The sequence below is a fragment of the Oncorhynchus tshawytscha genome, linkage group LG01 (assembly GCF_018296145.1).
Source record: "Oncorhynchus tshawytscha isolate Ot180627B linkage group LG01, Otsh_v2.0, whole genome shotgun sequence".
NCBI lineage: Eukaryota > Metazoa > Chordata > Actinopteri > Salmoniformes > Salmonidae > Oncorhynchus > Oncorhynchus tshawytscha.
In genome coordinates this window covers 7,573,478-7,595,268 of record NC_056429.1, presented here as the reverse complement: position 1 = coordinate 7,595,268, position 21,791 = coordinate 7,573,478, and the positions used below count along the sequence as shown (strand labels likewise).

The 21,791-nt window shown below is 41.7% G+C and overlaps 1 protein-coding gene across 4 annotated transcripts; it reads right to left on the bottom strand.

The window, feature by feature from the left end:
• Positions 1–19,273, bottom strand: LOC112266488 (ubiquitin-conjugating enzyme E2 Q2). Of its 4 annotated transcripts, none has more exons than XM_042325089.1 (14): positions 19,047–19,273; positions 16,657–16,761; positions 9,667–9,789; positions 9,299–9,355; positions 6,788–6,874; positions 4,782–4,838; positions 4,384–4,468; positions 3,386–3,446; positions 3,193–3,283; positions 3,005–3,063; positions 1,717–1,765; positions 1,453–1,548; positions 1,289–1,355; positions 1–1,185 (listed from the first exon to the last, which is right to left on the bottom strand). In XM_042325089.1, exons 1-14 carry the CDS (start codon positions 19,203–19,205, stop codon positions 1,154–1,156), a joined length of 1,128 nt encoding a protein of 375 aa, XP_042181023.1. In that variant the 5' UTR covers positions 19,206–19,273; the 3' UTR covers positions 1–1,153. The 4 variants fall into 4 exon arrangements, with proteins under 4 accessions (XP_042181023.1, XP_042180965.1, XP_042180970.1 ...); XM_042325031.1 differs by having other exon boundaries at positions 2–1,185; positions 4,767–4,838; positions 19,047–19,272; XM_042325036.1 differs by having other exon boundaries at positions 2–1,185; positions 4,767–4,838; positions 6,788–6,871; positions 19,047–19,271.
• Between the last annotated feature and the right edge of the window lie 2,518 nt (positions 19,274–21,791).

Genomic DNA, 21,791 nt, shown 5'->3' with positions numbered 1-21,791 from the left:
ACAGGACAGTAGATCTCCAGGAAGTGGGTTGGTCTGAACCTACAGGACAGTAGATCTCCAGGAAGAGGGTTTGACTGATAATCTACAGGACAGTAGATCTCCAGGAAAAGGGTTGGGCAGCCCTGGGCTACATAGTTTACTGCTTTTGCCCAACCATTTATCTGAAATCCATAGCAGAGATGCTCTTAGAAATAAAGCAAAGCTTGGTCAACATTCTGTTTGTATTCCCATAGGGCCCTGGTCAAAGGTAGTGTAGTGTATAGGGAAAAGGACGTTATTTAGGACAGAACCTTAGACTCCGTTTAAAGTCCCTCCTGCATCCTAGTCACACACCATTTTGTCACCAATCTGGCTCATGGGACATTAAACAAGCCAGCAAGTACAATTACAATTTTAAGCGTATAATATTTTAACAATGCCTGCAATTTGTACCAGTAAATATTACACAAAGTGTGGAGGAATAAGGAGCAGTGTCACGAAAGATGACATCACTGAAACATCATCCTCATCATCATCTTCTTCTTCGCTTTAAATTCAAACGGTCACCACAGAGCTTTCAGTTAAATCCCACTGACCATGCCGTGGCTGTAAGGTAAGAGCTGACAGAGTCACACTAAAAACAGAGAAGGACATGGCTACGAACAAACCAACTAGCTCTCGTCTTGTCAGAACATCAGTGTTCTGTCTCTCTCTCCCAGGAGAAACAGATGGTGATTTTATGTCAAGCCCATGTTGTCACACCAGCGTATGTACAGAAGAAAAAAAAAAACATTCTCCACATTTTTAAGAGAAGGGAAAACAAGAACCTTTCTGTGTAGAGAAAAAAAAAAGATGTGCACGATGCCCTCAGTCTCCACAAACACGGCCCTCAGAGGAAGTGGAGTGACAACGGGGGCTAGCGACGGGGACGGGGGGCTAGCCTATTGTTGGACCAGGCAGAGATACTGGTCAACTGAGCCGCCGCCGACGACGACGACAGGCGAGATGGAAGAATTTTGTCAGTTGGTTTCCAGGAGAAAAATTATTTACTTACTCCTGATAAGTCAGAAGGGAGAAAATAGTCCCCCCCCTTCTCAAAAAAAAAAAAAAAAAAAAAAAAGTTTTTGACCCAAAGACATTATTCTGTTCCCAGTGAGTATGAGGAGTGCCTTCTTTAGCCGTCTTCTTTAGGAGGTGTGTACCAGCCTGAACAAAAATAACACAGGAGGTTGCCATAGTACCCACTGGTGTATATATTATCCATATTATACATCATTTAACCTCCTATGGATTGATAGTTGGGACTTACCATTCTTTTCGTGAATCTGGACCAGGGATTTGTATGACTGTTGTGCTCTGGCAAGGTTGTACTGGTTCTGAAAGGAAATTAATTCATTAAAGCAGATCAGACTCATCTTCAACAACCTCATAACTCTGGTACCAATTAGCAGGATGTTGAATGCATTAGCCTACCTTATTGGCTCCAAACTGCACTCTGGCTTTTCCTTTGACTAAAGTGGCATTGATCTGCATGATCACAGACTCTATGGAATAGGCACTGCTCCAGCCCTGAAACAACGTATAGAAATACATCATTAGGCCGACTTTCACCTGGTCACTTCTGTCAGAAGAGAGCAACAAAGGAGAGAAGACAATTGAGCTAAGAGAAAGAGCCAACTTCCTCAACCACTTGGGTTAGGGATGAACATTGTGTGAATGGTTAAATATAATCCAGACCTGTTTTGTGAGAAGTTCCATACACAAGGCCCCTCCGCCAAGAACGTAACTGAAACAGAATGAATGAAGAGAAGTATTAGCTCAGTACCCGTTCAAGATGGAGAAGTACCAGGACCGGTCCACGTAACCAGATAACGATTAGGCCCATCTCATCCTTGTCATTTAGCAGACACTCAACGTACCAGTGTATTCAACATAAAGTAGCTATGTACGACAACTACATATCACAGTAGGTATAATAATTTGTTCTTAACTGACTTGCCTTGTTAAATAAAAAGGTTAAAAAAAATATATATATATATATTTTTTTTTAAAGTTGTTTTTAAAAAAAGGTCATGTTCCTTTTATCATCAAACTATTCTCATTGGTTAAAACAGTAGTTCAGAATGATTTGCATTTGTGATGGATAATGACACAATGAACCGATCCCTCCAAAGACATAAATGAACCGATCCCGCCAAGGACACAATGAACCGATCCCGCCAAGGACACAATGAACCGATCCCGCCAAGGACACAATGAACCGATCCCGCCAAGGACACAATGAACCGATCCCGCCAAGGACACAATGAACAGATCCCGCCAAGGACACAATGAACCCGATCCCGCCAAGGACACAATGAACCGATCCCGCCAAGGACACAATGAACCCCGATCCCGCCAAGGACACAATGAACCGATCCCGCCAAGGACACAACGAACCGATCCCGCCAAGGACACAACGAACCGATCCCGCCAAGGACACAACGAACCGATCCCGCCAAGGACACAACGGAACCGATCCCGCCAAGGACACAACGAACCGATCCCGCCAAGGACACAACGAACCGATCCCGCCAAGGACACAACGAACCGATCCCACCAAGGACACAACGAACCGATCCCGCCAAGGACACAACGAACCGATCCCGCCAAGGACACAATGAACCGATCCCTCTAAAGACACAATGAACCGATCCCTCCAAAGACACAATGAACCGATCCCTCCAAAGACACAATGAACCGATCCCTCCAAGGACACAATGAACCGATCCCTCCAAGGACACAATGAACCGATCCCTCCAAGGACACAATGAACCGATCCCGCCATGGATACAATGAACAGATCCCGCCAAGGACACAATGAACCGATCCCGCCAAGGACACAATGAACCGATCCCACCAAGGACACAATGAACCGATCCCGCCATGGACACAATGAACCGATCCCGCCAAGGACACAATGAACCGATCCCGCCAAGGACACAATGAACAGATTCCTCCAAGGACGTCACTGAGCAGCACTCACCCGCCAGACAGCACAGGAGAGACGACCCGTACGAACGGTGGGTCAAAAGGAAAGTTATCCTGCAAGAGTCAAACAAGAAGAAATATTTTTAGCTCAAAACCTCTTTCACGTCAAATAAAAGACAAATTAACATATAAAATAATAATAATAAATATATTTTTTTTAATCGATCAACAAATGAAACTTACTTTATATGAGAAACTGAGCAGAATGTAGTCCACCCCTTCCTTCTCCTTCATAACTTGCAAGTCACTATGTAACGGACTATCTGGATCTACCCTGTTAAAATAAATGACCGAATGATTAGACTATATTATCCAGACTTGGACAGCTAGGAAACTACACATCTCTATGAAATAATACCCGGATCGGAATACTTACGTTCTTATTTTGACGTGCCATTCATAAAGGCTGTCATTGACTAGCTCCACTGAATAAATACCTGGAAATAAATAACAAGATATATACAGGTGAACATCACTGTAAAAAAACAGGCGGATTTTGATGGGGATTTTTTTCTCTCCCAATTATGCCAATTAAATTTTCCAAGGAGCGTGGACATGGACCCTAAGGAGTTAATAAACATGTTATGATTGTTTTCATCAGCCCAGATCTACAAGCACTGAAGGGTTTGAACCAATGGGGAGGAGTAGACAATGAACAGTTTGAACCAATGGGGAGGAGTAGACACTGAACAGTTTGAACCAATGGGGAAGGGTAGACAAAATCCAGCTATTTTTATACAGCACATTTCAGGAATGCAACACAATGTGCTTCACAGGAGAAAACTAACACAAAAACAATGAAAATAAAAGCTGAAATCTTGACTACACAACAAACTAAATCATTACAAAAACTGAATGACTAAAAAAAAAAGGTGAGGGCCAACTGGGGAGGCCCAGACACTAAAGGGGGAGGCCCAGACACTAAAGGGGGAGGCCCAGACACTAAAGGGGGAGGCCCAGACACTAAAGGGGGAGGCCCAGACACTAAAGGGGAGGGCCAACTGGGGAGGGGTAGACACTAAAGGGGGAGGGCCAACTGGGGAGGGGTAGACACTAAAGGAATGGAGTATCTTAGTAGTGTCTGATCTGCATGCAATTTGACGAGTTGAGACATAAAAAGGGTATTGATAGAGAAGTGAACTCCTCTATTACAGTAAAATAATGTCTCAATGTGTTTGTGTCCATAACACCAATTATTTTGGACCAAACCTCAAATGTAAATAGTGAGTTGAAACCGCTTGTCAGAGGAAGGTATGATCTCTCAACTTAGTTGGCGTGAGGTTAAAACAAAAAGGGGAAAAAAGAAAAATCACACAAAAAACGAATTAATTCGATATATCGCGCCGTCCTAAACTGAACCAGGCCAGGACTCACCTGTCTTGTAACTCTGTGATCTGTAGATCTCCCTGAGTTCCTTCATGAGACGATCGGAGGCCTGAACGGAACCAGAGACGGCACCCTGAAACAGGCATCACAACATCACTGGGATCAGAACCAGGCTAACAGAGGACCATTTCTCAATCCAGTCCTCCGGGACCACACCTACTTTTAATCTATTCCAAAACACTCAACACACCTGATTTAGCCAATCATGGGCTTTATGATTAGTGAACTTGTTGAATCAGGCGAGCTAGTTTTTGGAATGGATTAAATTTTGCTGGTGGTCCCCAAGGACTAGGTTAAGAAAAAAAACAGAGACACTATATAACTGTAGAAATGTTCCCGTCCCCCCCTGAAAAAGAAGAAAGAAACCTTACCGAATGAGCACTTACGTTCAAGTGGTCCTGCCTCTGGTTCTTACGGATCTTCTCAAGGATGGCCAGGTTCTCCTTCAAATCAAATTGTATTTATATAGCACATTTCGTACCAAAAAAAGAAATGCAGTAGGAAGTGCTTAATTTAATAATAAAAAGTTAGATGAAAAAAATAATTTGTAAATATATATATATATATAAATAAGATAGTAAAACAATAGTAAAATATGTATGTATAATGTATAATGAAATGGTTACTTGCAAAAGGTATTGTGTAAAAAAACGTAAGGCATAAAAAAATAACATGTAGGGAAGACTAACACGCCTAACAGTCTAACACGCCACTGCATGTCATTTTCCAAAGAGACTAGCCTTTTCGTCAATCTCAACATTCAATATGCAACTGGGATTTATGGCTGAGTTGGTCATTGGTGGTTGGAAATAACATTTTGACAGGTTTCCACTGAAGCAATTGTAATGACAAGTCCACCACAACACACCCAAGAGTTTCCTGGGTAGTCTGTGTTCATTTTCATTGAGTATTTAAAACAGTTTGAGATCATTGTGAGGGGTCTTCGGCAGTGGTTGAATGGGAAAATAGGGACTTCCCAGGAAAAGGCAACAGTAACCAAGGGTGGCGGGGCTTAGCGAAGGGTCACAATTGCATTACGTATTTAGTTAGCGAATTTAGTTAGCGAATTTAAAGACATTAGCTAACAACTTTTGACAGACTGGTTTCGACAGGACAATATCAGCTACTTTTTAAAAACTGAAAAGGTTGCGAGCTGCTATTTTTGTATAGCTTTCAAATAAGCACATTCTTCTCCTCTACCCTGCAACACTTCACCAGGTCATTGGTGTACAAGAGATGTGTCCTGTAAATATACCTGGCAAAATAATGGTTAATAAATTATCAGGGGGGATTCCATAAAATTAGATTTTGTATTTCCTGAACTCTGTTTTCTCTTTTTTACATTTCCTGGTTAGGGATTTTTCCCAGTTTTTTTTAAACTATCAATATTACAATTATTTACAGAGAAACAGAGTATTCATAATGCCAAAGCCGTTTGTGTTCGTTTCCATTAATTCTACAATATAGCTAAAAGGTAAATCACTCAGTTCTGCTAACACTAGCTAGTCCTCTTGCACCATTGCGTCTTGTCTGAGCTCGTAGGTCTCGCAGCGTCCGTTTCCTGAAAAGGGCATCTGCTGGAACCAGACGCTATTGGCCTCTTTGGTAAACGACACGAAGTACAAGGAGTGGAACGTAATAGCTGAACAGACGCAACCAGGCTAGGGAAGACGGTAAAAAGAAAAGCGTTCCACAGGGCTGGTGGCCCATGTTGAGTCCAATGCTTCCCACAGTATGGTCAAGTTGGCTGAATGTCCTTTGGGTGGTTGGATTATCCTTGATACACAGATTTTTTTTGTTGGCATCCCCCCCCCTTCTCCCCAATTTTGTGGTATCCAATTGGTAGTTACAGTCTTGTCCCATCGCTGCTACTCTTGTACGGACTCGGGAGAGGCGAAGGTCAAGAGCCGTGCGTCCTCCGAAACACAACACAACCAGCCGAGCCGTGCTGCTTCTTGACACAATGCTCACCCGGAAGCCAGCCGCACCAAAGTATCGGGAGGAAACACCGCACACCTGGTGACCGTGTCAGCGTGCATGCTCCAGGCCCGCCACAGGAGTAGCTGGGGCACAATGGTACAAGGACATCTCGGGTGGCCAAACCCTCACCTAACCTGGACAACACTGGGCCAATTGTACGGCGCCTCATGGGTCTCCCGGTCGCAGCCGGCTGCAACACAGCCCGGGATAAAACCCGGGTCTGTAGTGACACCTCAAGCACTCAATGGCGCACATACACAATCCATGTCTCAAGGCATAAAAATCATTCTTTCACCTGTCTCCCCCTCTACAACTACACTTAAGTGGATTGAACAAGTGACATCAATAAGTCTGTCATGGAAAGAGCAAGTGTTCTTAATGTTTTGTAGACAGATGCATGCAGGGTAATTACCTTCTCTATTCCGTCATCCTCTGACTTCTTCCCGTCCACTGGCTCCTCTTCCTTCATCTCATAGTGGTCCAAGTCTTCAATGTCCTGCTGAACATAATCTACAGTTTTATTGCATATTGTATAGAAACACAAGAGAATGTATATACAGCACAAGAAGTTAATGATGAATGTGGACATTATCGGTCTCCATATCATTACACATAGTAGGGTTGGGCGGTCTTAAAATGACAGATCGTCCAATCCAAACATGGCAGGAATAGACGATAGGGGTCAATTGGCGGGAAGAAGGCAATATACAAGGACACATTGCTAGGCCTAAACAGTGTTAGACCTTGTTATTTTGGCAAGTCTAGGCGAAAGAATGATTTACGAATTGATAGGGCCTTTTATCTTTTGTCCATAAAAATACTTATATCACTTATTAAAAACAATTATATCCATGTCAAATTATTATTTTTTAATAGGAATTTATTTAACTTTCATTTAAAGGCATGTCAGTTAAGAAAAAAAAAAAATCTGATTTACAATGACGGCCTACCCCAGACAAACCCGGACCACGCTGAGCCAATTGTGCACCGCCCTAGGGGACTCCCAATCACGGCCCGGATGTGATGCAGCCTGGAGTCGAACCAGGGACTACAGTGACGCCACTAGCACTGAGATAGCGGTGCCTTTAGACCGCTGCGCCACTCGGGAGCGCAAGTCATGTGTCAAGCTACATTATTAATAACATAACGCAAGACAACAGCCTAACCATCTAATAGATTGTACTCAGAAAATATTCACACCCCTCGACTTCTTCCACATGTTGTTGTATTACAGACAGAATATAAAATTGATTACATTGAGATTGTGTCACTGGCCTACACACACACACACACACACACACACACACACACACACACACACACACACCCCCATAACGTCAAAAGTGGATTTATGTTTTGCAGCATTTTTACAAAAGAAATACAAATAAAAAGCTGAGTGAATAAGTATTCAACCCTTTTGTTATGACAAGCCTAAATAAGTTCAGGAGTAAACATTTGCTTAACAAGTCACATAAGTTGCCTGGACTCCCTCTGTGAACAATAAGTGGTTAGCATGATTTCTGAATGTCTACCTCATCTCTACACATGGGTAAAACATTTTAAAAAGACATTGAATATCCATTTGAGCATGGTGAAGTTATTAATTACACTATGGCTGGTGTATCAATACACCCAGTCACTAGAACACAGATAGACGTCCTTCTTAACTCAGTTGCCAGAGAGGAAGGAAACAGCTCAGGGATTTCACCATGAAGCCAATGGTGATTTTAAAACAGAGTTTAATGGCTGCGATAGGAGAAAACTCAAGATGGATCAACAACATTGTAGTTACTCCACAATACTAACCTAAATCACAGAGCAATTTTTTTTGCCTGTACAGAAAAATAGTCCAAAACATGTTTGCAATGTTCCAAAGTAAAACTGCAAAAAATTTGGCAAAGAAATGTACTTTTTGACCTGAATACAATGTGTTATGTTTGTGGCAAATCCAACACATCACTGAGTACAGCTCTTCAAGATGTTCAAGCATGGTGGAAGCTGCATCATGTTATGGGTATGCTTGTTTTTGGCAAAGACTATGGAGTTTTTTGGGCTAAAAAATAAAAATAGAGCTAAACACATGCAAAAAAAACGTGAGGAAAAATCTGGTTCAGTCTGCTTTCCAACAGATACTGGGAGACAAAATACACCTTTTTAGAAGGACAATCGGCTTCATAATGTACAGTAAGACAAATACACACTGGAGTTGAATACCAAGACGTCATTGATTGTTCCTGAGTGGCCTAGTTACAGTTTTGACTTAAATTGGCTTGAAAAGACTTGAATATGGCCGTTTAGAAATGATCAACCACCAACTTGATAGAACGTGAAGAATTTTTTTAAAGAATAATATACAAATATTGTACAATCCATGTGTGCAAAGCTCTTAGAGAATTTACCCGGAAAGACTCACAGCTGTAATCGCTGCCAATGGTGCTCCTACAAAGTATTGACTCAGGGGTGTGAAAACCTATGTAAATTAGATATTTCTGTATTTAATTTTCTATAAATTTGCAAAAATGTCTAAAAACATGTTTTCACTTCATCATTATAGGGTATTGTGTAGATGGGTCAGAAATATTTTGATTATATTCATTTAGAGTTCAGGATGTAACAACAAAATGAGGAATAAGTCAAGGCTTATGAAATACTTTCTGAAGGCAGTGCTTGCATTGAAAATGTAAGCTACGGCAAATAGGCCATTTGAAAACATCACCCTGCTGTGTGCAGAACAGCGCTGTGCTATTGTGCTGCCAGACTCCGGAGGTGCAGTCAAATTCCAATATGCTAAACCCTGTTTGTGACATCACGATGGCCGTCACCATCGACGATGGCTGTCAAGCGTCCGTCGATCGATGACGCAACCGTAAAACCGCCCAACCCTGGTACATACGTAGGTAAACATGTACAGACACACACACACCTCGCCCATTTCTTCTTCATCCTCCTCCTCGGATGTCACTTCATCCGCTGGTCCATGCTATACGGGAGAGTGGGAAAAAGAATATACAAAAAAAGAAGACTGTTTGTATCAATGGAGTATGGAATGTTTCCCAGGCCCAGAATACGAGGCTTGCCTTGTTACGGCTGTCGCCATCCACAAATCACTATATTTCGATTTAAATCTGATGCAAATAATGTTAGCCAGAAATATGTATCTAAAAATGTGATTCAAAACCAACTGAATATCGTCTGGCTTCAAAACTGTGGGTTCCACCAATTCTAGATTATTTTTTATGAGGTTGTCAGGCTTACCATAGAAATATATTTGAATTCTAAAATGAGCCCTACCTTGCGCTCTGGGTTGATGGGCCCAGCAGGGAGTGGCTGATCTAGCATCTCAACATCTGGGTGCTGTGGCAGGTTGTACAGCCGACACAGGTCACAGATGAGACGCTTTAGCTGCTGTAGGAGCTGGGAGAGAGAGCGAAAGAAAAATAATAAACAGGTCAACTATCATTCTACAGCAGCTACAATATCTCTGAACCCTTTTTCACAATAATACAATACCAACAACATTTACTGTAAATAATCAAACACTTTTGAAGGAGGTATTATGATTTCCATGAGAGTCAGAGCAACTTAGTCAGTGTTCTTTGTGGCTCAGTCGGTAGAGTAACTTGTAACGCCATGGGTCATTAGTTTACATTCCCGCTGGGGGACACCCATACGGGGGGGAAAAATGATGCACATATGACTAAGTCGCTATGGATAAAAGCATCTGCTAAATGGTACGTACTGTGCCTTTGGAAAGTATTTCATACCCCTAGACTTTATCCACACTGTGTTGTGTTACAAATTGGGATATCATTTTCTTTTCTAAAAAAAAAAAAAAAAAAAAAAAAAAAAAGATCTACACAAAATATTCTAAATGGCAAAGCCTGAGAAAAATTCATTTTTAAATTATAATTTTTTTTAAATGTATACATCTTGATTAGATAAGAATTCAACCCCAAGTCAATACACGTTATAATCACCATAGTCAACGAGGACAACTGAGGTTATTATATTTGCACATTATTATTTTTTTTTTTACTCTTCAAGCTCTGTCAAGTTGGTGGTTGATCAAATCAAATGTGATTGGTCACATACACATATTTATTTATGTTCCTGGCCCCAACAGTGCAGTCGTATCTAACAATTCACACTAATCTATCTATCTATCTATCTATATCTATATATATTAAAATGATTAAAACAGTACGTAAACTTTACACATACAAAACATTATGAACATCTTCCTAATATTGAGTTTATTGAAGGAACTCTGGAGCTCTGTCAGAGTGACCATCGTTTTCTTGGTTACCTCCATGTCCAAGGCCTTTCTCCCCCGATTGCTCAGTTTGGCGGGGCGGCCAGCTCTAGGAAGAGTCTTGGTGGTTCCAAACGTCTTCTATTTAAGAATGATGGGATGCCACTGTGTTCTTGGGGACCTTCAATGCTGCAGAAATGTTTTGGTACCCTTCCCGAGATCTGTGCCTTCGACACATCCTGTTTTGGAGCTGTATGGACAATTCCTTCGACCTCATGGCTTGGTTTTTGCTCTGAGATGCAGTCAAATGTGGGACATTATATAGACAGGTGTGTGCTTTTCCAAATCATGTCCAATCAATTGAATTTACCACAGGTGGACTCCAATCAAGTTGTAGAAACATCAAGGATGATCAATGGAAACAGGATGGACCTGAGCTCAATTTCGAGTCTCATAGCAAAGGGTCTGAATACTTATATATAAGGTGTTTTAAAAAAAGTTACCACCCTCTGGAGAGCCCTGCGGTTGCGGGCGGTGCAGGTTGCTCTCCATGGTTCATCTGTACAAGTTTGTGAGGGTCTTAGGGGCTAAGCCGAATTTCTTCAGCCGCCCGATGTTGAAGAGGCGCCGTTGCACCTTCTTCACCACACTGTGTGGGTGGACTATTTCAGGAGGTCAGTGATGGGTACGCAGAGGAACTTGAAGATTTCACCTTCTCCATGTGTTGTTTCCTACCTTCACCACATGGGGACAGCCCATCAGGAAGTCCAGGACCTAGTTGTACAGAGCGGGGTTCAGACCAAGGGCCCTGAGCTTAGTGATGAACTTGGAGGATACTATGGTGTCGAAGGCTGAGCTGTAGTCAATTAACAGCATTCTTACATAGGTATTTTTCTTGTCGAGATGGGATAGGGCAGTGTGATGGCGATTGCATCGTAAGTTGATCTATTCGGGCGGTATGCAAAAGTAGGTGTAGGGTGTCAGGTAAGGTGGAGGTGATATGATCCCTAACTAGCCTCTCAAAGCACTGCGTGATGACAGAAGTGCATGCTACTGGGCGATAGCAAAGGTAAATTAAATGACTTTCTTGGGTACAAGAACAATGATGGACATCTTGAAGCAAGCGTGGACAGCAGACTGGGATAAAGAGAGATTGAATATATCCGTAAACACTCCAGCCATCTGGTCCGCGCAGGCTCTGACTACGTGGCTAGGCATGTCGTAGGGCCGGCAGCCTTGCGAGGGTTAACGAGCTTAAATGTCTTACTCAAGTCGGACACGGAGAACAAGAGCCCACAGTCCTCGAGAGCGGGCCAGGTCGGTGGCACTGTGTTATCCTCAAAGCGGGTGAAGGTATTTAGCTTGTCCGAGAGCAAGACCTCAGTGTACACGACGTGGCTGGTTTTCCCTTTGTTATCTGTGATTGTCTAGAGTCCCTGCCACATACATCTTGAGTCTGAGCCGTTGAATTGCGACTCCACTGTCTCTGTACTGACGTTTTGCACAACCAGTGTTGAATAGACCTTAGCATGGGTACTTCCTGTTTGAGTTTCCTATAGGGAGGAGCAGAACGAAGTCGTGATCTGATTGTCCGAAGCGAGGGTGGGGGTAGGACCTTGTAGCCATCCCGGAAAGGAGAGTGGTCCAGAGTTTTTGAAGCACCAATACTACAGGCAAATGTGTTGATAGAACTTCGGTAGCGTTTTCCTCATTTTCTTTGTTAAAGTCCCCTGCTACAATAAATGCAGACTCGGGATGTGGTATCCAGTCTGCACAAAGTCCAGTGATGTTCCTTGAGGGCCATTGTGGTATCGGCTTGAGGGGGAAAAAATACACGGCTGTGACTATTGTCGAGGTATTCTAGGTTGGGTGAACAAAAGGACTTAAGTTCCTGTACGATATCACAATCACAGCACGAGTAATTATTCAACATACACCTTCGCCTTTCTTCTTCGCAGAGAGTTCTTTATATCTGTCTGCGCGATGTACTGAGAACCCAGCTGGCTGTATGGACAGGAACAGCATATCCGGAGTGAGCCATGATTCTGTGAAACAGAGTATGTTACAATACCTGATGTCTCTCTGGAAGGAGATCCTCGCCCTGAGCTCGTCTACTTTATTGTCCAGAGACTGAACATTAGTGAGTAATATACTCGGAAGCGGTGGATGGTGTGCACGCCTCCCGTGTCGGACTAGAAGTCCACTCAGAATAGTTCTCCGCTGGTGGTGTCATGGAGCAGCCTCTGGGATGAGTTAAATTGCCTTGGGGGGTACGAACAAAGGATCCAATTCGGGAAAGTAGTATTTCTGGTCGGAATTCTGGCGATTTACTGCCACTCTGATATCCAAAGGTTATTTCCGGCTGTACGTATTAACACAAAAACATTCTGGGCTAATGTCAGAATTAACACACAAAACAAAAATACTGCAAAGTTGACATTTTCAAGCCGATTTATGTCAAAACTAACTAAGCCACCCGGGAATATTTAACATTTGCCTTGATAAGCACCTCTAGTGTACAAAACATTAGGAACACCTGCTCTTTCCATGATATTGACTGACCAGGTGAATCCAGATGAAAGAGGGGGATTCTAAGTTGACTTTGTTTTAAGAACGTCATACCGCGGATCATTTAGCTATTTGATGTTGAATTGTAGTACCGCTTTAGCTATTTTTTAAAAAAAATATTAAAAAAATAATAATAATAATAATTTTTTTTAAGAGTTCATAAAATATTGAATTTGTACTTTACTACTGTAGCCCATAGAAATGCATTAAATAACAAACACCTAATTAGAAAAAAAACGACATCGTAAGGATTACATTTTTGAAGTGTCTGTCCAATATCTAAGAGAACCTGTATAAGAAAATTCAGGAAAGATTTGTTAAAAAAAAAAAAAATGTATCCCTTATTTTAGTTGGCAAAAAACTACCTCCATTCGTCATTTTTTCCCCCCTTCACTACCTCCATTTATGGGGATCTTTGTTACTTAGATTAACGCACCAACTCTTGACTAGAGGGTCTGAATGTCACCTGTTAAATTCACTTTAATCCGTGTAGATGAAGGGTAGGAAACAGGTTAAGGAAGGATGTTTAATCCTTCAAAACAATTAAGACATGGATTGTGCATGTGCGCCATTCAGAGGTTGAATGGGAAAGACCAAAGATTGAAGTGCCATTGAACGGGGTATGATAGTAGGTGCCAGGATGCATCGGTTTGAGTGTGTTAAGAACTGCAACGCTGCTGGGTTTTTCATGCTGAACAGTTTCCCGTGTGTATCAAGAATGGTCCACCATCCAAAGGACATCCAGCCAAGTTGACAACTGTGGGAAGCATTGTAGTCAACATGGGCCAGCATCCCTGTGGAACACTTGACACCTTGTAGAGTCCAAGCCCCGACAAATTGAGGCTGTTCTGAGAGACAGGGGGGTGCAACTCAATATTAGGAAGGTGTTCTTAATGTTTTGTACACTCAGTATATTTTTAGCAATAAGGCCCGAGGGGTAGTGTTATACGGCCAATATAGACGGCTAAGGGCTGTTCTTAGTCAAAGCCCTTAGCTGTGGTATATTGGCCATATCGTGCCTTATTGCTATTATAAACTGGTTACCAATGTAATTAGAACAGTAAAAATGCATGTTTTGTCCTACCTGTGGTATACGGTATGATATACCACGGCTGTCAGCCAATCAGCATTCAGGGCTCTAACAACAGTATATAATTGGACTCAAGTTTTAGGTTATTGTCCTGCTGACAGGTGAATTTGTCTCCCGATGTCTGTTGAAAGCAGACTGAGCCAAGTTCTGTTAGGATTTTGCCTGTGCTTAACGCTATTCAGTTTCTTTTATGCTGAAACTCCTTAGTCCTTGCCAATGACAAGCATATACATAACATGATACAGCCACTACCATGCTTCAAAATACGAAGCGTGGTACTCAGTGATGTGTTGTATTCTGTATAGGGCAAATCCAACACATTGTAAACAGGACAAAAAGTTTATTTATTTGACTTGTTGCAAACGGGATGCATGTTTTGGAATATTTTTATTCTGTACAGACTTCCTTCTTTACACTATAATTTAGGTTAGTATTGTGGAGTAACTACAATGTTGTTGATCCATCCTCAGTTTTCTCCTATCACAGCCATTAAACTTACTTTTTGAAAGTCACCATTGGCCTCATGGTGACTAAGCTTTCAGATTAGCAAATCATGTCACGATGACTTGGTTATTAGTACAGGCGAGCGAGAATGATTTCTCTTTGTCATGGAAATAGTTGCAGTGTTCAGCTGTATATAGTCAGCTACCTAAAATCCTTTTTTTGTGTGTGTGTGTGGGGGGGTGGGGGGCATGTTTCTGCCGATGTAATTCATATGGAAACAGCCCAAGCTGCTTGCTATAGCTAGCTAACTAGTCAGTCAAGAAAAGTTGTATGTTGCTGTAAATTAGGGTTGTGCACACTAAGCATCAACCTTCACTAGCTTGCTAATACAGACAACCAGCTATCTAGCCACCGAAATGAAGGCTAGAGTCATTTGTTTTTATCTTTTTGGTGTAGGTTATGGTTTGTCATGTTTGCTAAGGTGAAGATATCCATAGGCTATACATTGACTTGGTTTCCTATTATTTGTCAGCATAGCTGTTAGGGTAGTAGAGACCCGTGCAGTGGAGCTCATATGATCAGTTGGATATTTATTTACAGCTAACAAGTTGCTTGTTTTGTCCCGTTTCTACCGACACAATTCATTTGGAAACTGTCCCAGATGAGTAACTACTCAGCTAACATTGGTGAACTCTGTAGTTAGTCTGTCAGTCAAGAAAATGTGAATTAACTGGAGGAGAGAGGGAGAGAGAGGGGGAAATGGGAGGCGTGTAACGATCACAATATTATTATTATTACATTAATGGTTGAGAAAAAGAATGAGGAAGGAAGACCGTGTAAGAGGGAGAGATTATGTTCCTGACCACAACTGTATCCTAATTATCGCTTCTCTCCTCTCCCCCGTTACTCTGTTCCTCCAGGTCAGTGGAAGTCAGGGAAACTGATGTGGAGAGTCAGCAAAAGGCAGCGAGGAAGAGGAGTTAGAGATGACTGAATGCACCTCTAATATGTGTTGCATTCACTGAATTGTCAAAGTAGGCTATTTCAAAAAAAAAATTGTGTCAGGCCTGGTCTGTACTAAATCTTATTGAGAGGTTCCCTACATTTTGAAATAGTCTGAATTTTTACAGAAGTAAGAATTGTTGTCAATCAAATAGGCTACTTTGTGTGGGTTTTGAAATACTTTGAACAGTCACATTTTGGATAATTATACTTCTAAATATTAATTACATGTAAATAAGTATAATATATTATACTTGGTGCATTCTGACTGTAATTTCGGCAAATTTACTACATTTTAAATACGGTAGTTTTGTTGAGTAAATTGTTTTTTTGATAGTGTCTTTACACAATGTAAGACAAAATGAGTGTTATTCCTATTGACAAGAATGTGGTGTCATTAAAGACGAGGTCGTGCTCTTTAAAAGTAAGTTAACTTGGAATTGTCATTTGTTTTTGAGCCATGTCTGTTTGAAATGTGTGAGAAAATGAGCTTTATCTTAAATTCTCAGTAATCTGCAGCACACATAGTCCATGCAACTTAAGCACATTTTTACTCCTGAACTTATTTAGGCTTGCCATAACAAAGGGGTTGAATACTTAAGACATTCATTTTTTTTATTTTATTAATTTCTAAAAACAACATTCCACTTTGATCAGTGGCACAAAATCTCAATTTAATAAATGTTATATTCAGGCTGTGAAAAAGTCCAGGGGTGTGAATACTTTCTGAAGGCCCTGTAGTGTCAACTGACCCTATTTACAGTAACTTAGCAACCAATTTTGTACGTGCTATTAGGGCCTATGCCTTCCAAGAGAGCTGGTAGCTACACCCTGCAGCACATTTTATGTTGGTGTAAAGAGGGAGGTCCAGAGTCTACACACACACACACACACACACACACACACACACAGGTGAGTGACTTACCAGAGAGGTGCCCTTTCTGACATCTTCCAGGCGCTCCAACACCTCTGTCAGACTTGGGTCATCAGAGTCAACAAACCAGATTGGGGGTATAGAGGGGTATGACTCCTGGGAATGAGAGGTTGAGAGAAAAAAAACAGGAGAGAGGTGGTGACCAGTTGATCACATTACTAGGAAAAGCTGTAATGGAGCAGTGCTGAACTGACACACCATCTAGCCATCTATCTACACTGAACGAAAATATAAAAAAACACAACAACTTCAAAGATTTTAAATTGAGATACAGTTCATAAGGAAATCAGTCAATTTAAATAAATGAATTAGGCCCTAATCTATGGATTTCACATGACTGGGAATACAGACTTGAATCTGTTGGTTACTGATACCTTAAAAAAAAAAAAATGCTCGACAGGTCACATCTGGTGAGTATGCATGCCATAGAAGAAATGGGACATTTTCAGCTTCCAAGAACCGTGTAAAGATCCTTGTAACATGCTGCCGTGCATTATCAAGCTGAAACATAAAGTGATGGCGGGTGGATGAATGGCACGACAATGGGCCTCAGGATCTCGTCACGGTATCTCTGTGCATTCAAATTGCCATCAATAAAATACAATTGTGTTCGTTGTCCGTAGCTTGTACCTGCCCATACCATAACACCATCACTACCATGGGGTACTCTGTTCACAACGTTGACATCAGTAAACCGCTTGTCCACAGAACGCGGTCTCCCCGGTACAGTTGAAACTGGGATTCTTCTGTAAAGAGCACACTCCTCCAGTGTGCCATTTTGCCATCGAAGGTGATCATTTGCCCACTGAAATCGGTTAAGACCCTGGTGAGGACGACGAGCATGCAGATGAGCTTCTCTGAGACGGTTTCTGACAGTTTGTGCAGAAATTCTTCGGTTGTGCAAACCTACAGTTTTATCAGCTGTCAGGGTAGCTGGTCTCAGACGATCCCGCAGATGAAGAAGTCGGATGTGGAGGTCCTGGGCTGGTTACATGTGGTCCTGTGGTTGTGAGGTCAGTTAGACATACTGTCAAATTCTCTAAAATGACGTTGAGGTGGCTTATGGAAAAGAAATTAACATTAAATTCTCTCAACTGCTCTGGTGGAATTTCCTGCAGTCGGCATGCCAATTGCACGCTCCCTCAAAACTTGAGACATCTGTGGCATTGTGTTGTGTGAAAACTACACATTTTAGGGTGGCCATTATTGCCCCCTGCATAAGGTGCACCTGTGTAATGATCCTGCTGTTTAATCACCTTCTTGATATGCAACACCTGTCAGGTGGATGTATTATCTTGGAAAAGGATAAATGCTCACTAAAAGGGATGTAAACAAATTTGTGCATAACATTTAAGACAAATAACCTTCTTTGAGTATGAAAAATGTCTGGGATCTTAATTCAACTCATGAAACATGGGACCGTCACTTGACATGTTGCATTTATATTTTTGTTCGGTGTAGCGAGATCTACAAAACATAAATAACTGGTTAACTGACATTTCTTAATGTATTTATTTATTATTCTTTGGATTGGTATTTGTATTGTGAGGTATTGCTACACTGTTGGGAGATAGAAACAAACCATTTCGCTACACCTGCAATAACATCTGCCAAATATGTATACACGGGTCAATACTATTTGATTTGATTAGCTAGATAGCTGTAGCTACTTCAGAATAAATAAATGCTAGATCACATTCGGGGAAAACATCCATAGCTACACAACACGCACTAACCAGCTAGTCACGAAGTCACGTGCGCTGACTTGTAAACGTTACGTCCTGATGTTTTATTTGTTGGCCGTTAAAAGCCGTTAAAAGCTCATCCGAGTTGTTACGACATCAATTAGCTAAACCCAAAGCTCATACTAAAAACAACCATTTTCACACGGGGACTATTATTCCGCATTAGTCAGCAATTGCGTGTTCACATGTCACGTTACCTTGTCTTATTGTATAAGCAACAACAAAAATATATATATATATATATTTTAAAAAATAAGCTACAATTAACAGCTAGCTTTCATTTTATAGGTTGGTTGAGGGTCAAATGTATTTTAGTTGGGGTTTGTTTTTTTTCTCAGACGTATTAGCCAACAAGCTAACATTAGCTAGCTAGTCTATAACAACCAACTAACTAAACGTTTACCACATATGAGCTTGTTTGTTGTTTGCTAAATAGCATAGCTAGCTATAGCTGAACATATGACCCGTTATTAAAGTATAAACAAACTGAATTCTGAACACATTCGTAATTTAATTATCTAGTTAGCTAGCTGATTTGTGACACAAATTATGTGTTCGCGTTGAAAATGCCAAATTCGTCATGTTTATCCTCTCGTCCTGTGCTAACAGGCTAGCTAACGTTAGCTTATTTCTTACCGTGATGTTGCAATGTATAATCAGGAGTTTTTCACCGGTTACATTAAACTGACAACTAAGCTCATCAGGCTTCCAATCGATAATTCTGAAACGTTCGTGGTTTGGGTCAAAAATTGACTCCAAAAACTTCAATTCGGCCTTCAGACCCGAAACCGACATCTTCCACTCATCTCAAGCCAGGCAGTCCGCGGGGGAGGGGACAAGTTGAGGCATATTGCGACCGCGCAGTCGGGACTGGATCTCGCACCGTAGCGTGAGGGCACAACAAAAGGGTGCAGTGCTGGTTGGGAAATGGAATATCATAAAATCCTATGTTTCTGAATACATAGCAAGTCAAATAGATATCTATGTATGGTCACTATTGATTATAGATATCAAATTATGTAAACAAATAAAATACATTTAAAAAACATTGTCGAATGTGTGTGTGTGTGTGTGTGTATTTTTTTTTTTTTTGCCCAATGCTGAGGCAGTGCAGAACACAAACATATTGAGAAGACATAGCTCCACACCATCCTGAAAGAGCATCAGGTTCACAGTCCTATCCGATAAACCAAATTCCTCTGCTAAGTATTTTCATCATACCAGTATTGTGACTATTCACAAAACTGCCGATGACACAACAGTGTCATCACCGACAACAATGAGACAGTTTATAGGGAGGAGGTCAGAGACCTGGCCGTGTAGTGCCAGGACAACAACAACCTCTCCCTCAACGTGATCAAGATAAAGGAAATAATTGTGGACTACAGGAAAAAGAGGACCAAGCACGCCCCCATTCCATTCGACGGGGCTGCAGGGGAGCAGATTGAGAGCTTCAAGTGCCTTGGTGTCCACATCACCAACAAACGAACATGGTGCAAGCACACAATGACAGTCGTGAAGCGGGCACAACAAAACCTATTCCCCTTCAGGAGACTGAAAATGGGTCCTCAGATCCTCAAAAGGTTCTACAGCTGCACCATCGAGAGCATCCTGACTGGTTGCATCACTGCCTGGTATGGCAACTGCTCGGCCTCCGATTGCTAGGCACTACAGTGGGTAGTGCAAACGGCCTAGTACATCACTGGGGCCAAGCTTCCTGCCATCCAGGACCTCTATACCAGGCGGTGTCAGAAGAAGGCCCTAAAAATTGTCAAAGACTCCAGCCACCCTAGTTATAGACTGTTCTCTCTGCTACCACACGGCAAGCGGTACCGGAGCGCCAAGTCTTGGTCCAAGAGGCTTCTAAACAGCTTCTACCCCCAAGCCATAAGACTAGTGAACATCTAATCAAATGGCTACCTAGACTATTCACATTGCCCCCCCTCCACACCACTGCCACTCTCTGTTGTCATCTATGCATTGTCACTTTAATTAACTCTACCTACATGTACATACTACCTCAACTAACCCGTACCCCCACACATTGACTCTATACAGGCAACCCCCTGTATATATTATTTTTTACTGCTGCTCTTACTTGTTACTTTTATCTCTTATTCCTATCTGTATTTTTTTCCAACTGCACTGTAAGGTCACTGTAAGTGTGAATACGATACCTGTTGTATTCGGCACATGTGACTAATAAAACTAGATTTGATTCAGCAAGACAGACCCTAGATAGAATCAGAAATATAGGCCTACGCTAGCACCTTGATCAATACTCAGTTCCATAACATTACACATAAGAATCTACGGGGAAGACTTATTTTGTACAGGGCAGATTTGTTAAGAGGCCTGACACTCGATCCGAACATTAACACGCATCACTGGAAATATGGGTTTGGAAGTATAAAGACGACAAAAAAATAAATACATGGTGATACATTTGTACACACCTTGATAGGGTTAGGCATCTATAACTGCTACAGTGTAGTTTAGTAGGATGGAGTCATCTGTAACTGCTACAGTGTAGTTTAGTAGGATGGAGGCATCTGTAACGGCTACAGTGTAGTTTAGTAGGATGGAGGCATCTGTAACTGCTACAGTGTAGTTTAGTAGGATGGAGACTTCTGTAACTGCTACAGTGTAGTTTAGTAGGATGGAGGCATCTGTAACTGCTACAGTGTCGTTTAGTAGGATGGAGACTTCATATCTGTATGGATCTGTAACTGCTACAGTGTAGTTTAGTAGGATGGAGGCTCCATAGCTGTATGGGTCTATAACTGCTACAGTGTAGTTTAGTAGGATGGAGGCATCTGTAACTGCTACAGTGTAGTTTAGTAGGATGGAGGCATCTGTAACTGCTACAGTGTAGTTTAGTAGGATGGAGGCATCTGTAACTGCTACAGTGTAGTTTAGTAGGATGGAGGCTCCATAGCTGTATGGGTCTTTACCAGCTACAGTGTAGTTTAGTAGGATGGAGGCATCTGTAACTGCTACAGTGTAGTTTAGTAGGATGGAGGCTCCATAGCTGTATGGGTCTTTACCGGCTACAGTGTAGTTTAGTAGGATGGAGGCATCTATAACTGCTACAGTGTAGTTTAGTAGGATGGAGGCATCTGTAACTGCTACAGTGTAGTTTAGTAGGATGGAGGCATCTGTAACGGCTACAGTGTAGTTTAGTAGGATGGAGGCTCCATAGCTGTATGGATCTGTAACTGCTACAGTGTAGTTCAGTAGGATGGAGGCATCTGTAACTGCTACAGTGTAGTTTAGTAGGATGGAGGCATCTGTAACTGCTACAGTGTAGTTTAGTAGGATGGAGACTTCTGTAACTGCTACAGTGTAGTTTAGTAGGATGGAGGCATCTGTAACTGCTAC

Coding starts and splice junctions, on each gene's coding strand:
- LOC112266488 (XM_042325031.1), bottom strand. CDS start 19,205: ATGTCGGTTTCGGGTCTGAAGGCCGAATTGAAGTTTTTGGAGTCAATT. Junction 6,875..9,298: donor ATGAAGAAGAAATGGGCGAG/GTGTGTGTGTGT, acceptor GATTATGTTCAG/CAGGACATTGAAGACTTGGA. Junction 1,356..1,452: donor TGCAGTTTGGAGCCAATAAG/GTAGGCTAATGC, acceptor ATTTCCTTTCAG/AACCAGTACAACCTTGCCAG.